The sequence below is a fragment of the Gopherus evgoodei genome, chromosome 9 (assembly GCF_007399415.2).
Source record: "Gopherus evgoodei ecotype Sinaloan lineage chromosome 9, rGopEvg1_v1.p, whole genome shotgun sequence".
In the NCBI taxonomy this organism is placed as follows: Eukaryota; Metazoa; Chordata; order Testudines; family Testudinidae; genus Gopherus; species Gopherus evgoodei.
Genome location: NC_044330.1, coordinates 22,369,839 through 22,391,842, shown reverse-complemented (window position 1 = coordinate 22,391,842; position 22,004 = coordinate 22,369,839). Strand labels below are relative to the sequence as shown.

General features: G+C 41.9%; 2 protein-coding genes across 3 annotated transcripts in view; one reads left to right on the top strand and one right to left on the bottom strand.

Annotated features, from left to right (window-relative positions):
- The first annotated feature begins 533 nt into the window (after positions 1 to 533).
- On the top strand, positions 534 to 2,776 carry LOC115657317. Its single transcript, XM_030575013.1, has 2 exons — positions 534 to 1,791; positions 1,837 to 2,776. The coding sequence occupies exons 1-2, from the start codon at positions 1,017 to 1,019 to the stop codon at positions 2,133 to 2,135; spliced, it is 1,074 nt and encodes a 357-aa protein (XP_030430873.1). The 5' UTR covers positions 534 to 1,016; the 3' UTR covers positions 2,136 to 2,776.
- Positions 2,777 to 14,354: 11,578 nt separating this feature from the next.
- Positions 14,355 to 22,004, bottom strand: part of KPNA4 (karyopherin subunit alpha 4) — a 62,241-nt gene continuing 54,591 nt past the window's right edge. For both annotated transcript variants that reach the window (XM_030574457.1, XM_030574454.1), the window contains exons 16-17: positions 17,326 to 17,420; positions 14,355 to 16,272 (exon numbers count right to left, since the gene is read on the bottom strand). In XM_030574457.1, the coding sequence (XP_030430317.1) occupies positions 16,174 to 16,272; positions 17,326 to 17,420 (194 nt within the window). In that variant the 3' untranslated portion in view covers positions 14,355 to 16,173. The remainder of the gene's footprint in view (positions 16,273 to 17,325; positions 17,421 to 22,004) is intronic.

Here is a 22,004-nt window from a genome sequence, read left to right as displayed (position 1 = left end):
CACTCCTCCACCCTAATTCCCTCCTAGACCCTGCACCCACTCCCACACCCAAAGCCCCTGCCCTCCTTGACTCCTGCATCCCCTCACACACTCCCGGCCACCAGCCCTCCCTGACTCCTGCACCCTCTCACACACTCCCAGCCCTGACTCCTGCATCCCTCCATACCCTCAGCCCATTGCCCACCCTGACTCCTGCTGCCCTGTCCTAAGCCCCCTCCCGCACCCTAACTCCTGGCCAGACCTTGCACCCCAACCCCAGCCTGCTCTTGCACTCTAACTCCCTCCCAGGCCCTGCACCCCCAGCCCTGAGTCCCATTTTGTAGAATAAATGTACTGGCCAGACACTGCACCCCAATGCTTTTTTACGTTTTTTTTTTATAAAGCACTCTTATCCAAAGTGCTTTACAATTGTTAGCTAATGGGACAACCAGTATTTGGAAAGATCATTAAGTGGTCTGCCGAGACCCCTAGCGATTTTCAAGTGGTCTGTGAAAAAATAAGTTAGACTACAAAAACAATCAAGGGACCTCACTTTATTTTCATGTACTTCCTACTACTTATAGAAGGAGCATGAAGAAAAAAAAGAATGAAAAACCGGGGCGGGGGGACATAAAAAATGTTTTATTTGGCTGGGTCCCAAGGAGGGACCCCACTAACTCTAAATTTGCCCCTGCCTGGATCGATTGCTGTGAGGCTCAGTGGGGCGCACTGCCCACTGCCACCCTCGGTAGAGGCCAGCTGAAGCTTAACCTCCCCAAACAGCCAGGCCTGACCCCACCCACAGGGCGCCGCCGGGGGAGGGGGGCTCTGGGATCCGGGGCGCGCGGAAGGGGCGGAGCTAGCCTCCCCGAGCCGGAGGTTCGCGAGCCCTTTCACTGTGCCGGGCCACAGCTCCCCCTGATTGCGCTGCCCCGAGTCCCGTTATTTCAAAGGCCATGGGCGCGGCGCAGCACGGCGGGGTGAGGAACTGACTCCCCTTCAGGCCTCCCGCTGCCCGGACTCTGAGCGCTGTCGCCATGGAAGCAGAAGAGGCGGCGCACCGCGAGCCGCTCTCTGAAGATCGGCGTCGGCTCATCCCGGGGGCCAGCAGAAGACGACGGGGCAGCTTGGCCGCGGCCGTGGCCCAGTGCTTAGCCCTCGGCTTGATGTGCACGGCCGGGGCCTACCCTAGCTGGGTCCTGGTGAGCAGCGGCGACAGGAGGAACGATTCGGTACTAGGCGCGGTCTGGGCCGTGCACCCGAGAGATCCTGCTCCCGACTCCCCGCTCCTGGGCCGGGCCGGAGGCGTCCTGATGGTTTCTATAGCTGTCTGCTGCGCCCTGGCCATCCTGAGCGGCTACGGGGCCTTGGTGCTGGACTTCCTGGGGCTGCAGCGGGGCGGAGTGGCCGCTCCCCTCTTGCACGGCTTGGCCACTCTGCTGGCTGCTGGCGCCGCGGCACTGTGCTCCTGCCTCTTCGAGTTAGTACGGAGCAGACTCCGAACTGAGAAGGAACTGCAACACCGTGGCCTCTCCTCGACCCCTGGCCAAAGCTTCTTCCTCTCCATACTAGCCTGCGCCTTAGCGGCCACTGCGACCGGCCTCAGCTGCAGCGCCTCAGCCCGTGTGGGACCTGCAGCAGGTCTCCCCCGGCCTGGGACTGCGCGGAGGAGAAGACTGAGCTTCCTCAAGCACGAGAGAGAAGGGGCTAGTGACACAGAGCACAGCCTCCCTGCTTGGGAGGGGGAGACTGACTCCCAAAAGGAGAGGGTGGTGGCCTTGGTACAGGGGGAAACTGAACCGGGGATGGCAGGCAGTCTCTGCTTCATACATGAAGAGATTGAACCCCGACTGGCAGGGAGTCTCCCCTTCATACAGGGGGCGATTGAACCTCGACTGGCAGGGAGTCTCCCCTTCATACAGGGGGCGATTGAACCTCGACTGGCAGGGAGTCTCCTCTTCATAAGGGGAGAAACTGAATCCCAAATGGAGGCAGGTCTCCCCTTCATACAGGCAGAGACTGAGCCCCAAATGGAAAAGACTTTCCCCTTTATACAAGGAAACACTGAATCCCAAGTGGCAGGGAGTCTCCCATTTGTACAGGTAGAGACTGAATCTCAAATGGTAGAGTCTCATCTTCATACCACCAGTGACTGACTCCCACTCCAGGAAAATCCCTGTTTCACTGCAGGAAGAGACTGATCACCCTCCCCCCCTGAGAGGGACACTACTCAGCCTCCTTTCCACACTTGAGTAAGAGGCTGGTGCTGCAAAATCCTGCCTCACCCGCTGGCAAATAACCTCTCAAATGAGAAAGTATCTCTTGCCCAAGAAAAATCCTTTTTGTCACAAGGAAAGGCTTCCAACAAAGCATCTTTCAAGTAATTCCCCAGAATGGAGAGAGCAGGAGGTGACAAACCAGAATCGTTCCTCACCAAAGTGCCTTAAAACTGATCCTCAAAAGGATTACAGCTCTCCAGGAGCTATGCAGCAAAACCATAAAACAGCATCTTTAAAAACTGCCTTAAAACTACCCCTAAAAATAAGGGAATGGTCCTCCGTAGGAGTGACACTGCCAAGTTTAGATTCGCGTAATGGTGTGCAAGTCCTCAAGCGATTAATAAGGATTGGCCTTCCACAAGCCTTCCACTGTGTTCCTGCTATTGAACTGGGCAGCTCTGCATCTTGTTGAATGTTGTAACAGTGTTAAGAGCATTTTATGGATTTGTCTTAGCTACATGTATGTTTCTGTGTGTACACAATAAAGCTTTATTTTATCTTTTATAGTCTTAAACATATCACAGTTTTAAGATTTCTTTTAAAATATACCGTACTAACTAAAGAGTGAATAGAACCTTACTTGAGAGATAGATATATCAGTAAGCTTTTTATACAGCAATAGATTATTCAAACTCGATTTAAGGCTGAAATTTAAGTAACAGAATAGTTTCTTTCCAAAACATTTTGTAACAAAAAGTCCCCTTAAGGACAAATGGGCTAAATTCTTGCCCCATTGAAATCAGTGTGGCTCACAATTTGCATGGCTCTTTTAGAAGGCCAACCACAATAGCATAATTGATTAAATAAAGGGTGTTCATAATAACAAAGCATTAGGTATTTTTGACTTTTTATATAGTATTAAGTAGACATAGGTAATTTTCATTTTAAATAATTATAAAATCTAATGTAAATATTTTCAGTATTAAAAAAAAATCAGTTAAAATAGTTTGCTTGGAATTTAAAATCAATATTACCCTCCATTGTCTGAAATCCAATAAGTAAAACATTGAACTAATACATGACAACCAAGGAGTGAAAATTACTAACGGTTTCATTATGTATTGATTTAATAGTAGAACTGATGGAAAATTTTACAGCAAAACTTTTTTTCCCACAGAAAATTAATTTTAGATGAAAGAATGGTTTAAACTGTTCACATTTTTTATAAACTCAAAATGAAAAATTTTGGGACTCAGAACATTTTCAGTTTTGGATTTCTGACAATACAAAATAGCCTGTATGTGACTGTAAAAAGTAGCATCCAGTAAATTTGTTCTTGCTAATACCTTAACAAGATACAAAACTTCCCTGTATAAGGAAGTTGTGACCATCAACTTTGATATCAATGGAAGTGAAGCACCTCGTAGAATAAGCAGGTCCATGCTCTTTAAAGCCAATGGGAGTTTTGTAATTGATTTAATCAGGAACAGGTCCATTATCAGAAACTGTAGAAGGTAAGCAAGATGAGACTCAGATGCTAACTCAAATCCTACAACTTACTTACAACAACAACAATGTGAGAGGCACGTGAACCCTGTTGGGGAGGCTTATCCCCACCCCCATCCTTTCTGCCCCTCCCCCAACCAGAGACCCCATTAAGGCTGCCCCAGTCTGCCTGAGTGCCATCAGCCTTTGAGTGCTGGGTAGGCAGCATGGCCACAGAGCACTGGTGAGGCGCTGGGACCCACCACCTACAGCCCTGGAGCATCAGGTGGGATGAGCACTGGCCCCAGCCACTCCCAAGTCTCAGCCACAAGCTGCCCTAGTCCTAGATGGGGTGGGGGAAGAGTGGGAAGCCGGAGGGGGTCTGGAGGTGGAGCGTGGGCACAGCTGCTTGGGGAGGCTTAGCCTTCCCTGGCCTGTGGTCCCCACCACCTATGAATAACAAATTAAAATCCTGTATTTGCTAATTAATATTGTAAATTCTGCCATGAGTTCAGACACTTGCAGCACAACTGACTTTAAGAGGAAGTTCATAGAATCATAGACTCAGGGTTGGAAGGGACCTCAGGAGGTCATCTAGTCCAACCCCCTGCTCAAAGCAGGGCCAATCCCCAACTAAATCCCCAAATACCCCCCACAAGGATTGGGTTTAGCAGGCCATGAAGCCAACTTCAGAACCGAGGCTGCCTTCTGATCAGCAGTCACCTTCAGATCTGACAAGTGATGCCACTCTGTGCTCAGGCTCTGGTATCTCCCTGAAGAGGAAAAGGAGTTGTTCATCCGCCTCTGGTATGGCAAGGAAGAGATTCCATAAAACAAGTTGGGACCATTCTATGGCTCTGGGAGACTCCTTTTTTATGAGGCATGCAGACCAGCACCATACTGCATGCAGAATGGAGCAGGTCCATCCAACTGCACTCCAGTACAGCATCAGGAGAGATAAGGGCCTGTACTGTCGACTCTAGTTCTGATTATGGGGCATCTGTTGAGTCTGGTACAATGATGTCAGTGCTGACTGTCCCCAAGTTGATGGCATACCAGGCAGCATCAAATTTGCATTGCCTCTCAATCCCGGATTCTTCTCCAGTTCAGGAGTTCTCTGGTGCTATAGCTTCTAGTGGCTCATCCTCCTTTGTTCCCTGGCACCTGCTGGCCATGTTGCAGGGATTTTTCTCCCATCTGTGTCAGAAAACTGCCGCCTTTGTGGCTATAACATCTGCAAGGAGAGTGTGAGAGTTACAGGCTTTGATTTCAGAGCCTCCTTACACACAATTTTCTGGAGACAAAGTAATCTTGTGGCCACACCCTACATTTTTATCTAAGGTGGTTTCCCATTTTCAGTTGAAGCAAATTTATATATCTGTCAGTGTTCCGTAAACTGCACTGTCTGGCTTTTTATCTGGATAGACCTAAACCTTTCCATTTATCACCTCAACTCTTTGGTTCATGTGTGGATCTGGTGAAGGGGCAAGAGATCTTTTAACAGACAGTCTCCAGGCAGATAACTTTCTGCATCATGATAGCATACAAAGTAGCCCAGGCTGTACCGCCTCAAGGAGTATAAGCTTATTCCATGAGAGCTCAAGCAATACCAATGGCATTTCTAAATGACATTCCTATATTGGACATTTGCAGGGTGTCCACTTGGTCCTCTGTGCATATTTTTGCAAACCACTGTGCCATTACAGCTGCGTCTAGATCAGATGCAAACTTTGGGCAGGCAGTCCTGCAGTTCTTTAAATAGACCCCGAGCCACACGTCGGACGAATACTGCTTGTGAGGGACCCATATAGAATGCATGGCTACATCTACTTGAAGAAAAACTGTAACTGGTGTTTTTCAAGACGTGATGTAAATGTGTACTCCATGTCCTGTCCTCCATTCTTTCTGCATCAGAGTCTGTACTACTGATGTTTGGGGCAAAGGAATTGAGGGGCTCAGGGTGGCACCACCCCTGTACAGCATGGGGAGGGGTAGGCCAGAGGATGTAAGTGCCACCTCACAGGTACTGCTAGGCAAAGTTATCCAGCTCTGGTGCATGAATTACTCACCCACCCACATGGAATACACCTCTGCCTTACATCTAAAGGAAGAACAGTTAAGGGTAGGTTACCATTTTTTTTGTTGCTAGTGCTTCCTTTTTTAAAATTTTTTTGTGATTACAGTCAATTTTTTTCTGTTCAACTACAAACTATTAAAAATAATGCCTCTGATTCTTCTCTTACTTACACCAGTTTAAATCAAGGGAGGTTAGTGGGGGTTACACCAGTGTAAAATCAGTAGGAGACTAGAATCAGAATCAATGTATGTTACTTTGAAAACATTCTTTAGTGTTATTTTCCTTTATTTGTACTAATGTAGATACTAAAGTATTGTTATTCTTAAACCCATCTAGGCAGTTTTGTGGGCTTGGGCAAGTCACAACCCACTCTGTGTCTGTCCCCTCCTCCATAAAATGGGGATAATACTCTGAGTCATATTTTGCACTTTGAAAATATAAATAGCATTATAACTGCTAAGAACTGTAAAACTATTTACCCCCTGTCCAAATTCACTACTCTTGTTTCTTTCTAATGCTTTAATACTTTTTTCCTTTTAATCTCGCTCTTTCCTATCAGCCTTTAGCTTTTCTTCAGCCCAGCCAAGCTAGCCACAAATGTTATTTCCAAATGCTTGGCCTTGGAACATGCTGATTTGAATATTCCATTCTTTCTGTTAAAGGGATATCACCTTAAACATTTTGTATACTGTTTGAACAGAAAGGAAATTAAAATAACACCATGGGTAGCCATAATTCTGTGGTTCATGCACAGTTTCAAGGGTTGCACCCATTTTGTCAGTCCATTGCTGATGCTGCATTAAAAGTATGTACTTTTGCATCAAGAGTGGTGAATCTTTGTAAATAGGACGCTTGACATGGGTAGTGGCTTTCAACAGCACTGTCTATCCCACAAAGACTACAGGAGGCAAAAAGTAATAGCTGCTGGGCCCTAGGCAGCCGAAAACCTAAGGTAAGCTAAGGTCAGAGCAAATCCCTGAAAATAATTCTTTAGGGAAATTCCTCCTGCCAGATCTGAAGGGTGAATCTTTAGCTGAAATGGTGACTGTTCTGTGTTTGGGAAGGAATTATCCTTTTGTTCCAACAAAAATGGATTTGTGCTGGCTATGTGCCACATGTACACTGAAACAAAATGTATTGGAACAAGGATCACTGTTTATTCTTAAAGTGTCTTGCCTTATTGCACTGTTTGCCCTAAATCCTCCCATCCCAAATCTGATCATATTGAAAGCCTTACCAGGCACCAAGGATAATCCATCTTGAACTGGTACAAAATAGGTAACCTACATGGAAACCCACAAATCTATGAGGATAAATAGATCAATGGCAACATATCTACCTTTAGGTCATAACACAAACTTCAGAACACTACACTGATGCTGGATCCTCCAGTATCTCCACAATTATAGAGGAGTATTTTGTAACATAATAGAAATAAATTAATATAATCATCAGTATGCTTTTCAAATTAGCTCACAAAAATGCTACACGTATCATTAACAAAATGCCTTATTGTGCTATTGACAATGTAAGTCATTATCCCCTTAACTCACAACTAGCCCTGTACTTATAGACGGTCAGTGTCATATGTGGCATTTGTCATACACAATGCTGACTGGAGATGCTGTCCCCAACTATCAAGATAGTAGTTTCTATATAACTTGGGAGGGCTGTACTGCTTCTACAGCTCAGTACGTATGATAACTATTAATGTGGATAATCCTGAGAGAACTGAGTCAAATATTCAAAAGCAGTCTTTAGAAACTGCTCCTGCATTTATTTGCACCCATATTGCAATTCCTCATGAGTGCAAATTAAATTTAGACTCCCTGATACAATTTATAGACAAAGAAAAATGTATTTTTGCTCCAAGGAACTTGCAGTTTAAACAAGACAACACAGCAAAGGGTGACAAAGAGATTGAAGAATCCTGATACCGCTTGATATGAAGACCAGACAGGCTTATTAAATTGGTATAAGTGGGTTGCTAATCTGTTTGCCGAAATTATGGGTGTCATCCATAATTAGGAAGAAATAGATGCAGCTGAATTGGTAGAATTAACTAACAAGTTTTTGATGTGATGATACATTCTTAGTAAGTGTTCAGAGATCATGGAACTAAACATTTTACTAAACTGTTGTAAATGTGGGGAAAACAGTCCCCTGCTGTGATCTGGCATTGGTGATGTGGTTATAAAATAATTCATTAAAAACCAGAAAGCTCCACTTCTGTCCAGAGTACTAAAGCCATTTTGAATCACGTTTATATAGGCTACGTTTATTTTTTAGCCCCCGACTGCTCTGTAATATAACTATTTAACAACCATTCAATGCTCTTTTCTATAAACTTAGAAATTAAAACCAAGTGCTCATGAAAGTTAACAAAATGATCATGTATAATAAAAGATTTCATATTGAATATGTATGGCAACATTAATAGTTTGAGGAAAAAATACGGCTTGTTTTATGCTTATTCAGAACCTCAGAAATCATTGAGTAGAGGATTGTGAGAAAACCTGAAATGTAAGTACCTTTACATAGGCTGAATTTTCAGCAATTTTTTACTGTGGTTATTCGAGTGATGTTAATTCTTTCAGAGTTCCTTTGGCAATAGCCAAACCTTATTGGCTACCAGCAGTAGTTTGTAAACTTTAAACATTTTCTGCTACTAAATTTCCTTGAATAAAGTCTGTTTGATTCAGATGCATGATTTAAAAAACATAATCATTTGCAGACCTGTAACCAGCATTCTTGTCAGTAATTTGGTGCCACACAGAATAGTGACATGTCTATAGTTTATGGACTCTCTGCCATTGTTAAAGACTGAAAGGAAGATGTTTTTCTTTCTAGTCTATATCATTTTCTTTCTTTAATTCTTTGTATGACTATAGTATGTTTATTATAGGGGAAGTTAGTAGCAACTACTATATTTAAGTTGCCCAACACTTCCCACTGCAAATAGTTCTTACAATCTTTTTTTGAGATGCTAGGACACATCCGGTTTGCCTTTGAAATTCTGTAGCGAGAATGCCCTGGGACTAGAGAGATGCCTTTCACTACACTCTCCTCAGGTTTGGCTAGGTTACACACACTCCTAAATACAGGCATTTCCCTTCTTTTGCCTGTGCTCATCAGGAAATTATTTGGCAGCCTCGCACTGTAATACGCAAAAGATGAACATTCTAACATTTTAATGAATTTGGCCCACATTGTTGCAATTAGCACTGTCCAGAAAAATATGTGGACCACACTAGTTTGGTGCTTGCAATAATATACTCCTAATTCTAGTGATTAAAGACCAGTTCTGCAAATACTTCTGCATATCTGTTACTTTGCTCATATAAGTAATTCCTCTGAAGTGAACTCATGTGAGTAAAATTATACTCCTGCATAAGTGTTTGCAGGATCAAAGGCTAAATTATCTAATGCAGTACATATGCAGACTACTAGAGCTACAGGGTTTTTTTTTTCTCTTTTTTGATTTCCATAGGGCTTACTTATCACTGATAGTGAAATGTCTTCTCTGTAAAGGCTAGAAGGAAAGTAAACAGCTAAACTGTCAGAATTCTTAATACTGGGGTTGTTCCAAAACTTATTCAAAAGCAAAGAAGATTGTATTTTCCCCATGAGAGAGGAAGTGAGGGTAGGGACAAATTGAAAGCTCCAAGCTCTTCAAGTGATCTAGTTGAAGTGATGACTATAAAGAATGAAGCCTTGAGGAAGAGGTGGAGGAGAGAACAGGCAGCTATCAATGTAAAGGGGGTTTCCTCAGGGCACTGAGAACCAAATTAAGGTCATACTAGGTGGCCAGGTTCCGTACAGAGGGAAACAAGTTGTGTTAGCCCTTGAGGAATCTGGCTCTAGTGAGGTGGGCAAAAATGGAGAAGCCTTTGATGGTTGAACGGAAAGCTATAATAGTGGCCAAATATACTCTGAGTTTACTGATGGAGTTTATATCTTTAAATTAGGGCTGTCAATCACAGTTAACTCAAAAAAAATCCCAATTAAATTTAATTGCGATTAGTTGCACTTCTAACAATAGAATATCAATTGAAATTTATTAAATATGTCTGGCTGTTTTTCTACATTTTCAATATTGATTTCAATTACAACAGAATAAAAAGTGCACAGTGCTCACTTTATATTATTTTTTATCACAAATATATGCACTGTAAAAATGATCAACAAGAGAAGTAGTATTTTTCAGTTCACCTCATACAAGTACTGAAGTGCAATCTCTTTACTGGGAAAGTGTAATGTAAAAATGCAGATTTTTTTTTTGGCTACATAACTGCAATCAAAAACAAACTTTAGAGTCTACAAGTCCACTCAGTCCTACTTCTTATTCTGCCAATTGCTAAGACAAACAAGTTTCTTTACATTGACTGGAGATACTGCTGCCTGCTTCTTATTTACAACGTCACCTGAAAGTGAGAACAGGAGTTCGCATGGCACTTTTGTAGCCAGTGTTGCAAGTTATTTACATGCCAGATATGCTAAACATCATATGGTCCTTCATGCTTTGGCCACCACTCCAGAGGACATGCTTCCATGCTGATGATACTCATTAAAAAATAATGCATCAAATTTGTGACTGTACTCCTGGGGGTGGGGGGAGAACTGTCTCCTGCTCTGTTTAACCTGCATTCTGCATATATTTCATGTTATAGCAGTCTCGGATGATGACCCAGCACATTCCTTTTAAGAACACTTTCACAGCAGATTTGACAAAATGCAAAGGTACTGATGTGAGTTTTCTAAAAATAGCTACAACACTTGACCCAAGGTCTAAGAATCTGAAGTGCTGTCTAAAATCTGAGAGGGACGAGGTGTGGAGCATGCTTTTAGAAGGCTTAAAAGAGAAATACTCTGATGTGGAAAGTACCGAACCCAAACCACCAAAAAAGAAAATAATCTGTCTGCTGGGTGGCATCTGACTCAGGTGATGAAAATGAACATGAGTCAGTCCACACTGCTTTGGATAGTTATCAACCAGAACCCATTGTCAGCATGCAAGCATGTCCTGTGGAATGGTGGTTGAAACATGAAAGGACATATGAATCTTTAGCGTATCTGGCACGTAAATAACTTGCAACGCCAGCTACAACAGGATAGCTCCATGCTTGAGAACTATTTAGGAACCATCTCTCACCCAGGATAGTGCTAGGAGGATAACCTTCACTCTTTCCTGATGCAGTTTGAATAAAATATTGAGAATGCACTAGTTCTAAAGGTTCAGCAACTCTGCTCATAAGGAGGGAATCTTGCTGTACCCTGACAGTTGATATAATTAATCGCTATTAACCTGATGGAGTGGCCCTGTACTGTGTGAAGGAAGTCTTGACAAATACATTGAACTGCTCTCAGCTCTAGGATGTTGACATGGAGCAGGATCTCTTGTGCAGACCACTTTGTGGGGACTGTGGTCTCTTGGTGGTGAGTTCTCCTATCTGAAAAAAGAAGAATCTGTTGTGAGGATGAGGTCCCCACACAGATTTTCAGTAGGTCCTTCCACCACCTGAGGGAATTCAGAACTTTCTGAGATATTGTGATGCATTTGGAAAGACTGTCTGTTTGGGGTGTCCACAGTCTGAAGCACTTGAGATGCAACTGTGCATGAAGTATGACAAACGTGGAGGCCAACATGGGCCTCAAGAATTTTAGGTACATCCTTGGAGTTGTTTGTGGGCTTTGTTGTATCATTGAGATTAGACTAGACAGAGTAGAGATTCCTTCTTTGGGGAGATATGATGGCAGTTATGGATTTTAGAGTGACTCTGATTAAATATATTCCTTGGACTGGGGTCAATGTAAACTTCCTCTGATTGATGCGAAGGCCCACAGACTGAAATAGGGTTAGAGCCTTGGAGGTTGCCAACTGGACCTCTAGATCTGATTAATCCCTGAGGAGCCAATCATCCAGTTATGGAAATATTGCTTTGCCACATTGATTTAAATGGGCCTTCACAGCTGAGAGAGTTGTGGAGAGCTTGAAGAGAAGGACTGGGAACTGACAGTATTCTAAGCCAATTATGAAACATAGGAAACCTTTGTGGGATTGGTTGCTAGCTATATGAAAGTAGGCACCTGGAGACTGAGGGCAATGAACCAGTCTCCTGGTGAAATTATAGTGGCTAGCATCAAGATCCCAAAGTGCTGGGAAAGTATATAGCTTTTCAGGTTTCTGAGGTTGAGGGCTGAAAAGGGGGAGCATCAGACATATGTGCTAGTACTGAAGACCTGACTGGGGTTCAGTCTCAGGGACTGCAGTTGCCTGAATGGTATCAGAGAAGGGGCTGTCATAGAGGCCCACAGCAGGGGAGACTCCAGTACCTCCGGTATGAAAAGTTCCTCTGGGGAAAGAAATCTGGAGGGTGCTAGAGGGCTATAGTATCCAAAAATCTGAGTCAGCACCAGAGCCTGGAGAAGGGGTTGGTGCTGAGGTGATACCACAGGGGCTTTTAAGAGAGAACTTCTTTGACATCACAGCTCTGGTGCTGGGAAGGTGATAGTAACAGACCATGAGTAGGCGGTTTGTGCATTCTGGTACCACAAGGCATCAGTTGGTTCCAAGGCTGACAGCTCCCTGTGCTGTCTCTAAGACCTCTTAGTATGCTGCTTCTTGTGCAAAACCAGTAGCTTAGTACCAGCCAGAGCCTTGGTTGTTCCCCTAAGGCCTCAGCTAAAACAAGTATATTCAATAAATTAGGTGCAATCCAGCTATATTTAATAATTAAAATGTACTTTGTTGAAAATACATTAGTGCCTTTCTACACTGTTTGAATACTAAATGTCATTGCTAAGAGTCAACATTTCACCAGATATTTATCTGCCTCTCCCTGACTTTATATAGCATAGAAGATAACTGGAGTAAAAACACTTTTTACCAGGATACAGTGTGTAATTTTACATCACACTGGAAGAGAATTGAACGTACAAGAAACCCTCTTCTAATGTGAAGGTAACATTGATAAAAGAAAGCAAGTACAAAGACATGGGGCAAAATCCTAAATTAGTATCTGGACACCTAAATAATTGGCCTGATTTTAAAAATTGCTGAGGTCTCAGTAGCTCTGATTAACGTAAGTGATGCTCAGCACTTTTGGAAGTCAAGTCTATTAGCCATTTATTTAGGTGGTCTATGGAGTTTAATTTTAGGCATCCAATTTTATAACATCATGGCCATTATTATCTAATGTATTAGTTAGAACATATTTTGCTCCAGGGGCATAAAGGTGAATATTGTAACTTAAAAGTACATTTTCCTGGAGCTTAACTACTTAATCGGTTCATGGCCGATGTTTTCAGCAGTCTAGAAAGTATAGTAATTGATACAAATTTAAACCTCTTAGAAAATAAGCTTGTAAAGAGCAGTTAATATACAATTGATTTTTAAGTTAACTAAATCTATTAAACTGCATGGACATTCTAATAGGTCAACAATTTTAGATTTAAGTTTTATAATAAAAATATTGCATGCAAGATCTACAAAAATATTAACTGGTATGAAAAGTCAGTAATTTCTTCTGATAGCCAGGCATCAAAATAAATAAAAACTCACTTTTGAAAATTTAGTCCTCTGTAATTCAGCAGTCCTTATAATTAAGTTTAGTTTTTGCTTTCTTTACCAAAATCGCTACATTGTATAAGCTCAACAATTAGGAATACAAAAGTTTTAACAAAAAAAATATAATTAAAAATGTGAAGAGATTTAATCTAAGTCCCACCATTATGATCTGAACTCATTTAGGTGCTTTATCATTACACTGGGATGTTTCAATAGAATAGAGGCAGTAAATGAAGATGCCTCTACAGGTAAAAGATATGGCAACCATGCTGAACCCGCAACACTAAACCAAGAAGGCACACTGTCCAATGAATAGGGGACTAGTCTTCAAGTCAGGAAATCTGGATTCTACTCACAGTTCTGCTACCAACATGGCATGAGATTAGGCAAGTCATTCTATACTTCAGTTTCCTCATCTGTAAAACTATAAGGATGCATGCCTTCCCTTACTTTGTAAAGGATTTTAGAGCTACTTGTGAAAAGGACTGTATGAAAACTCACAAGTCAAATTGTATTTTTTGGGGAAGTAAAAAGATAATATAGGTGCAGTATAATTGCTTAAGATGCAATTCTGCTCAATGTTAGCAAAACATCTCATGTTGGTGCTGAAGCCATAACTTCCTCTGAAATGTTCCTCATTTCAAGCATCACTCATTTTAGTCCCAAACCTATTTCTGTTCTATACAAATTGTGTCTTTTCGCTTATTATTGCATATTATTTTTATTAGATATCAAGAAACAGGGAGGTGAAGTTGTAGAAAGCGATTTACATTTTTAAGTTCCCTACATGAATAACAGTTCATATTCTTCTCTTGGGGTCTGTCTCTCACATTGCATCCCATATTTGGGCCTTTGGCAGGTTGAGAGGTATGTCTGAAACATATTAAAGGGTTAAAAGGCTATGGAAGTAACAGTTAATATGAATTTTGTTAAACCAACCATTTTTTGCCTGCTTGTGTACACAAATGCTTTTTAACTTCACTACAATCTGAATTTATACAAAAAGACGCACACCAAAATATAACAACACTGTTTTAAAGGTTTAATGTTTATTTCCCCAAGACAGCCTAGCCTGCACTCTACTTAGATAAATTTCACAAGCTAGTTTTCTGCTGCTTCTAGTTTTAAACTTTAACCATGTTTCTGATGACAAGGAATGCTGTAAAAATACTCTAGTCCAACAAAGAGTTATGATCACAAAATAATCTTTATCCATTCTACAGTGTTCCAGAATTGCCAGTTGATTTTAAAACACAAGGTAGATATAGATGCTAATGGTGACTAATCTGGTATGTTTTATTATAGCAAACTGTTGTTCATGCAACACTTGTGCTCAAAGGGGAAGGCACAGCATTTCCTACAATGAGCCACCTTATAAAGAGTTCTCCTTTTTGTATAAATTTGTAATGTCACCTTTAATTTAGTGTGCAGAACCTCAAAACTGAGGCATTACTCCAATTATAAAAACACTTACATGTTTTTTATGCAAGTTTTAAAAATACAAAGTTCTCTCTCTAAAGTGGCTCAAAATAGATTGTTCATGGCTGCCTACATCTAAGATAAAAAGAGTCTAAAACAATTGGACAGATTAGGCATATTATTAAAGGTGTTCAAACCAGGACTTGGATTTGTACATCTATTCACACTTCTTCTTCAGTCTTTATTCAGCAGTACATATGCACCAAATTTCATTTTTAGAAGTTTCCATATCATTTTCATAGAAAACAAAGTTTGAAAACAAGTAACATTGAACAGCACAGTATTCTACCACAAAGGAAACATTTGGTTACAGGACTCAACAAAATCTAAAAATGAGCTATGCTGTAGATTACCACATGCAAAGAGATCATTATGTTATCTTTGAAAATGAAAAGGATGATGAATTCTTTACCACATTTTACTGTTTTCTACTATTATGGCAACTTATGTACTGCAACACAGTCTATTTGGAGGGAAATGTATGTTTTTTCATGCAAAAATCTACACAAATTTGTTTTGATGATATGGAAAGCTTTTCATAACATCAAATATTCATCTGGTGCAAATGCACAGGGAAGCCTTCCTGAAAATTCTGACTTTACAAGCAACTAATAAGCCATACAGGAAAGAAATTAAAAATAACTAAAAGAAACAGGGAAAAAAGAAAATAAAACAGGCTGCAGGAGTAAACCAGAGTCTGCTGCTAAACCGGTCTTTATTTGTGTGTCCAGTGTAAGTTAACACTTATGAACTCATTTTGATAATTTGCTAGGTTTATTATCAGCCCCCTGAAGGCGAATCAAGCTTGCATGCGTTCACATACAGCATCACAACCATACTCTCGTACACACGCCACTCCAGGACTAGGAGTCTGCTTCATGAGCGAAGAGCCCCAGGTTTGAAACATGAGTCCGGCTCCACAGCTGAGTCCAGACATTCATTCAATGTTGTCCATTCACACGGTGCTTCATAGCAAGGCCTGGGCTCATTCTCCTTGGACTTATATGGGCATCCTATTCTCTTTTATGCTTACAAAGCTTGATGATAATAGTACTGCATTTCCCCCCCCAATTGCTCTAGTAAGTCATTGTTCCTTCTCAGGCACTGAAGATCTTTGACCTGTAGCCCTTTTTTCTTTGAACAATCTAAATAAGCATTCAGTGAAGTTTTTCATTACATTTTGCCACTCATTCTCACTCGCACCCACTCGCTATCTTGACTTCATTTGGGCTTTTCTGTGATTCCAAATGAAATCTTCACATTTTCTTTCCCGATTTAATGCAGCAGCGGATCCCATGAGCCAAGATTGATGGGTCAAACCATTTTTTATTCAGTGCTGCATTGTACCTAGCCGCCAAAATATCACTCTAAAACTGGAACCCTTCTGCTGGTACGTTGGCAGATGAATTGAAACCAAATGTTCCACCTTGTATTGCCTCTGGAACAAGGCTAGGATCTTCATCAATCTATAAAAAAACAAAAAAGGACTTTGAATGGGTACAGATAAGACAAACACTAGTTGAAACAAGTTTTACATCATAGAATGATTCTCATGCTTGTCAAACTAGATGAATTTTTTAAACAATAGATAAAGCTAAACTATAGATGCTGATTTCACCTATTTGTAGTAGTCTGACACCATATGATCCACAATCAGCAATACTATATTTACATACTTGTCATCCTGAAGCACTTTATGAATTCAAATATGAATTACAAACTTAATGACAGAGAGGGTGTAGCAACACTATTCGGACAAAAGAAGAATCATCAAAATTGAGGGGGCACCCCGGATAGATAGATGTGCAAGTTCTGCTTCAGTTAGCACACTAAAAATAGTAATATGGACATTACAGCACAAAAGGCAGCACATATTTGAATACTTCTAAAATGAGACCACCATCAGACTATTCTCAAGCTGACTGAACTACCCAGCAATGTCTTTGGTATTTTTGATGTTATAACATTGTTTTAGCATGTGTGTATTTAAGTTAGTATTACTCTGGATGTCCAAATGAATCTGAATTAAATAGTGTTCACGTACTGGTTTTTGTTTTATTAGGTGAGTATTAGACATTTGACATACTATACTCTCTAATTCTAGCCTGTGATTTCACTTTTTAAATGGCTGCTGAATAAAGTTAAATAGGGTTTTTGAAGTTATCGAGCCTGCTAATTTGGTGCTACTAATTTTGTTTTTCTTGTTGTCAACATTAATGTCTTTTTACTCTATTTTATTGATAAAGACAGAAAAGATAATTTCAGTAAGATGTTTTGTTTTAGAGCATGAATCATTTATTTGTATTACCTAAGACAATACTGCAGCTTTGGGAATATGTTCTTTGGTAGCAGAATAATAAAATTGCATAACCTGACATGATGTTACTCAGAGATAACCACAAATAATGCTATAATGCTCACAGATTTAAGAACTGTTGTAATTATCTCCTTAACCATGTTTGTAAGCAAAGATTAAATAACTGAAAGCAGAATAGATTTCACTGCTACTATATACTTACATCATCTGAAGAGAAGAATTGATCAATGATCTCATAAGCCAGTTTGTAGATGTCTTCATTTTCATGATTTTGTAGCTGTTCAATTTTCTCCAGCCCTTTAAGAGATGGAATTAAATCAAGCATTAAAATATAACAGAATCTCATTTATCTGACCCTCTATTAGGCTCTCCACATTAACTGAACAGGACTCCAGGGCCAGAAGTGGGCGATCTCTCTTGTGGCCACTAGATGCTGCTGCACCATCACACTTCCCCATTCTCTGGATTTTTGATGATCAGATCTGGCCTGGGCCCAATTAGATTGGATAAACAGGGTTCTGCTGTATTATATCTGACAGCCAAGACCAACCTGCTCCAGACACATTATGATAATACAAGTTCTAAATTAATGGTGCCTATGTGCTATACTGTGAATTATCAAATACTTTATTTTTATTTAAAAATATGGGAAAAGTCTGCAAAATGATTTAGGTTCAACAGATCGTACTCACACTTCATTTTGTTCATCTTAGCTACAAAGGCACCTCAAATACCAGTGCGAATAAGGAAATCTTTTAAAATGAGAGTCACTGGGATGAACTGGACACAATATTTTCCAATTACATTTCATGATATTAATCTACATGGAAGATTATCAGCTCTGTAGTGTACACCCTGCTTTACTGGGAATCCTGAAGAGAGAATTGGCTTTAAGGTATAACTACACAGAAGTCATAGGAAACAATCAAAAGGGTTGTGTGTGTTCTGGTATTAAGATAAAACTGAGGTTTCTTTTAACGCTTTTAGTAGATAGTTGAATCTTACTCTTTAGTGCTTTGAAATATTCATGATTGAAGTCAGTAAATCCATAACAAAACCAAATTCCAAGGTTAAGTATGAGAGACAGAGACATGGTGGGTGAGGTAATACCATTTATTGGACCAACTTCTGTTGGTGAAAGAGAAAATGTTCTGAGCTCCACAGAGCTCTTCTTCAGGATCTATTCATGTGCCTAATGGACCATAGTTAAGGCTCCTTGTTTGTCACAGATTCCATGACTTTGTGGCCTCTGCAGCGGCTGGTGTGCCTGGCCCACAGGCCACCTGAGCAGCTCAGGGAGTCCCTGGGCCAGGCGCACTGGCTGCTGCTGGAGCAATCTCGCCCCTCCTCTTTGCCCCCTGAGCAGCAAGAGTTTGGGTGTTGGGGAGGCTCAGGTGCAGGGCAGTGCTTACCTAGGATGGGCTCCCTGCAAGGGCTACAGGAACTCCCTTCCCTCAGCTCCTAGCTCCATGTGTTGCCTCTGTCAGCAGACACCACCCCCACAGCTCCATTGGCAGCGGTTCCCAGCCAATGGGAGCTGCAGAGACAGGACTTGGGGCAGAGTGGAGGCAGCATGTGGAGCTCAGGAGCCAGGTAGGGAGCCTGCCCCAGCCCCGCCAACCCTCCCCCACCCAAGCATCTGCAGTGCCCTCTCCCAACACCCACGGTGCCCTCCCCTGACTAATCGCGGTGTCCCCCCGAGCTGCCCCTCCTCCCCAAGTTTTAGTCAGGAGTATATAGTAAAAGTCATGGACAGGTCACAGGCTGTGAATTTAGTAAAAGTCATGGGCGGTAAACATAAAAACACCCGTGACTAAAATGTAGCTTTAATTATAGTGAGCAAGTGCAGCCAGATAAGTTAACAAGACTGTTAGACCTCAAAATTTTAGACCAGCTAGATGGCTTAAGGGGATAAGTAGTAGTAGTTCTTTAAATCTGACCAACTCAGCAAACCTCGATTCAAATCCCACCTTGGGCAGAAATTGGGAAAAGGTTGGTTGGCATATTTTTGTTTTATTTTGAAGGAATGTAATCAAAATATTTTTATTAAAAAATTAGACATTTGAACAGTTGCCTGCAGAAGAAGGGCATTTTAGGGATGGTGCAATGGGGAGTGGAAGAGGAGTGAGGGTTTTGAGATTGCATCAAGGGGCAGGGATAAATGGAGATAGGGGATGTGAGAGGGGTTGAGGGATCAGGTGAGGGACACATGAAGATAAGTGGCAGGGAGCTGGGGGAGAATAGGGACAGGGCCCTACATTCACCCCTTCAGTGTACGTGTGCATAGGGAGAGGGGCTCAGATCCCCCAGATCCTTATCCCACCATGTGTGCCAGGATCTGGGACCTCTTGCCTGTCTAGGGAGTCTGAGACATTCTCCCTAACCCACCTGGTGAGCTGGGATGGACGCCCAGGCCTCTCTGGAGGGGTCTGAGCTCCACTCTCTGCCTCCCTTTATGTGCACCAGGATCTGGGGGATTCCTGCCCATCTATGGGGGTCTGACCCCCTCATGTGCCCCAGCTTCTGGAGGGAGCTTATCTTTTGGGGTGGGATCTGAGCCTGTAGCAGGGTGCTGCTGCAAAAGCACCTAATTCCCCTGATTGGGGCTGGCTGAGCAGGGGCTAAATAGATTGGGGCTGGGGAGAAGTCTGGTGCCTGGCCTCTGGAACTGGCCGTACCTGTGGGCCTGCAAGTTGAAGGGCCCTAAAGGCTGGCTAACAGCCAGAGAAAGGGGGGGAATGGCCAAAGAAAGGGCAGTCTCCAGGCTGGGGTAGACTCCCTGTAAAAAAAGAGGAGAGAGTAAGACCTGTAAAGCTCTGTAAATAGTATCACTGGTGGTGGAAACTTTGTGTGAATAAAAGCCACAGGCACTGCATCAAAAAAAGGCTCGAGTGCTTTATTGGAACAGCAAAAAGCTTCAGCAAGGGGGGCCCCTCTCCCTTCCACCACGTGAGCTGGGATCTTGGGGAGGTCCCTGCCCTACTCCCTAGCGCCACCCCATCTGAGCCAGTATCTGAGGAAGCTCTCCCCCTGTGCGGGGAGTTTAGAACAGGTATGTTTGAAGAATGTACCAAGAACACACTACTGACACTGGTGTGAGGAGATGAGAATAAGCATGCTTGACCAACCCTCAAGGATCGGTTTTGGGACCAATCTTATTTAACCTTTTTATTACTGACCTTGGCACAAAAAGCAGGAATGTGCTAATAAAGTTTGCGGATGACACAAAGCTAGGGGGTATTGCTAACACAGAGAAGGACCGGGATATCATACAGGAAGATCTGGATGACCTTGTAAACTGGAGTAATAGTAATAGGATGAAATTTAATGGTGAAAAGTGCAAGGTCATGCACTTAGGGATTAATAATAAGAATTTTAGATATACATTGGGGATACATCAGTTGGAAGCAACAGGACGAGAAGGACCTTGGAGTATTGGCTGATCACAGGCTGACTATGAGCCGCCAATGTGATATGGCCGTTAAAAAAGCTAATGCAGTTTTAGGATGCATCAGGCGAGGTATTTCCAGCAAAGATAAGGAGGTGTTAGTACTGTTATATAAGGCACTGGTGAGACCTCATCTGGAATACTGTGTGCAGTTCTGGTCTCCCATGTTTAAGAAGGATGAATTCAAACTGGAACAGGTTCACAGACGGGCTACTAGGATGATCCGAGGAATAGAAAACCTGCCTTATGAAAGGAGACTCAAAGAGCTTGGCTTGTTTAGTCTAGCCAAAAGAAGGCTGAGGGGGGATATGCTTGCTCTTTATAAATATATCAGAGGGATTAATATCAGGGAGGGAGAGGAATTATTTAAGCTTAGTACCAATGTAGACACAAGAACAAATGGGTATAAACTGGACACTAGGAAGTTTAGACTTGAAATTAGACAAAGGTTTCTAATCATTAGAGGAGTGAAGTTCTGGAACAGCCTTCCAAGGGGAGTAGTGGGGGCAAAAGACATACCTGGCTTTAAGACTAAACTTGATAAGTTTATGGAACGGATGGTATGAAGGGATAGCTTAATCAAAGATCAGTTGCCAAAATTATCAGCAGATAAGTATGCCCAGTGGTCTGTGATGGGATGTTGGATGGGATGGGATCTGAGTTACTGCAGAAAATTCTTTCCTGAGTGCTGGCTGGTGAGTCTTGCCCACATGCTCAGGGTTTAGCTAATCGCCATATTTGGGGTCAGGAAGGAATTTTCCTCCGGGGCAGACTGGCAAAGGCCCTGGAGGTTTTTCGCCTTCCTCTGCAACGTGGGGTATGGGTCACTTGCTGGTGGATTCTCTGCTTGAGGTCTTCAAAGCACAATTTGAAGACTTCAATAACTCGGACATAGGTTAGGGGTTTGTTAGAGAAGTGGATGGGTAGGGTTCTGTGGCCTGCTTTGTGCAGGAGGTCAGACTAGATGATCATATTGGTCCCTTCTGACCCTAAAGTCTATGAGTCTATGAACAGTAGAAACTCTCCTGGACTGTGAAGTGGGGGATGAGAACACCTGCTGACATGAATGCAGCAGTTCACACATCTCATTTTTCAGGCTACATTCATCTCCTTCAGGCAGGGTGGATAAAAATCAATGATTTATTTAAAAAAAAAATCAGATTTTTTTTTTGATAAAATGCTTTTTTCGGGAAAAACCTATCTAAAAGGCACATTATTAAGAGACATTATAGCTCAAAGTTATCTCATCATGGGATAGGGATTATAAATTCTAACTCTATAGTAGGAGACAATATATTCATGTAATGTTTAAGAAAAGTTTTGTAAATGAATTCTAATAGTTCATGGATTAGGGACTCAATCTTATAGGGACTTCTGTATAGATTATTTAGGTTAATCTTTCTATCTACCCAATGGGACTCAATGCTCAGTCT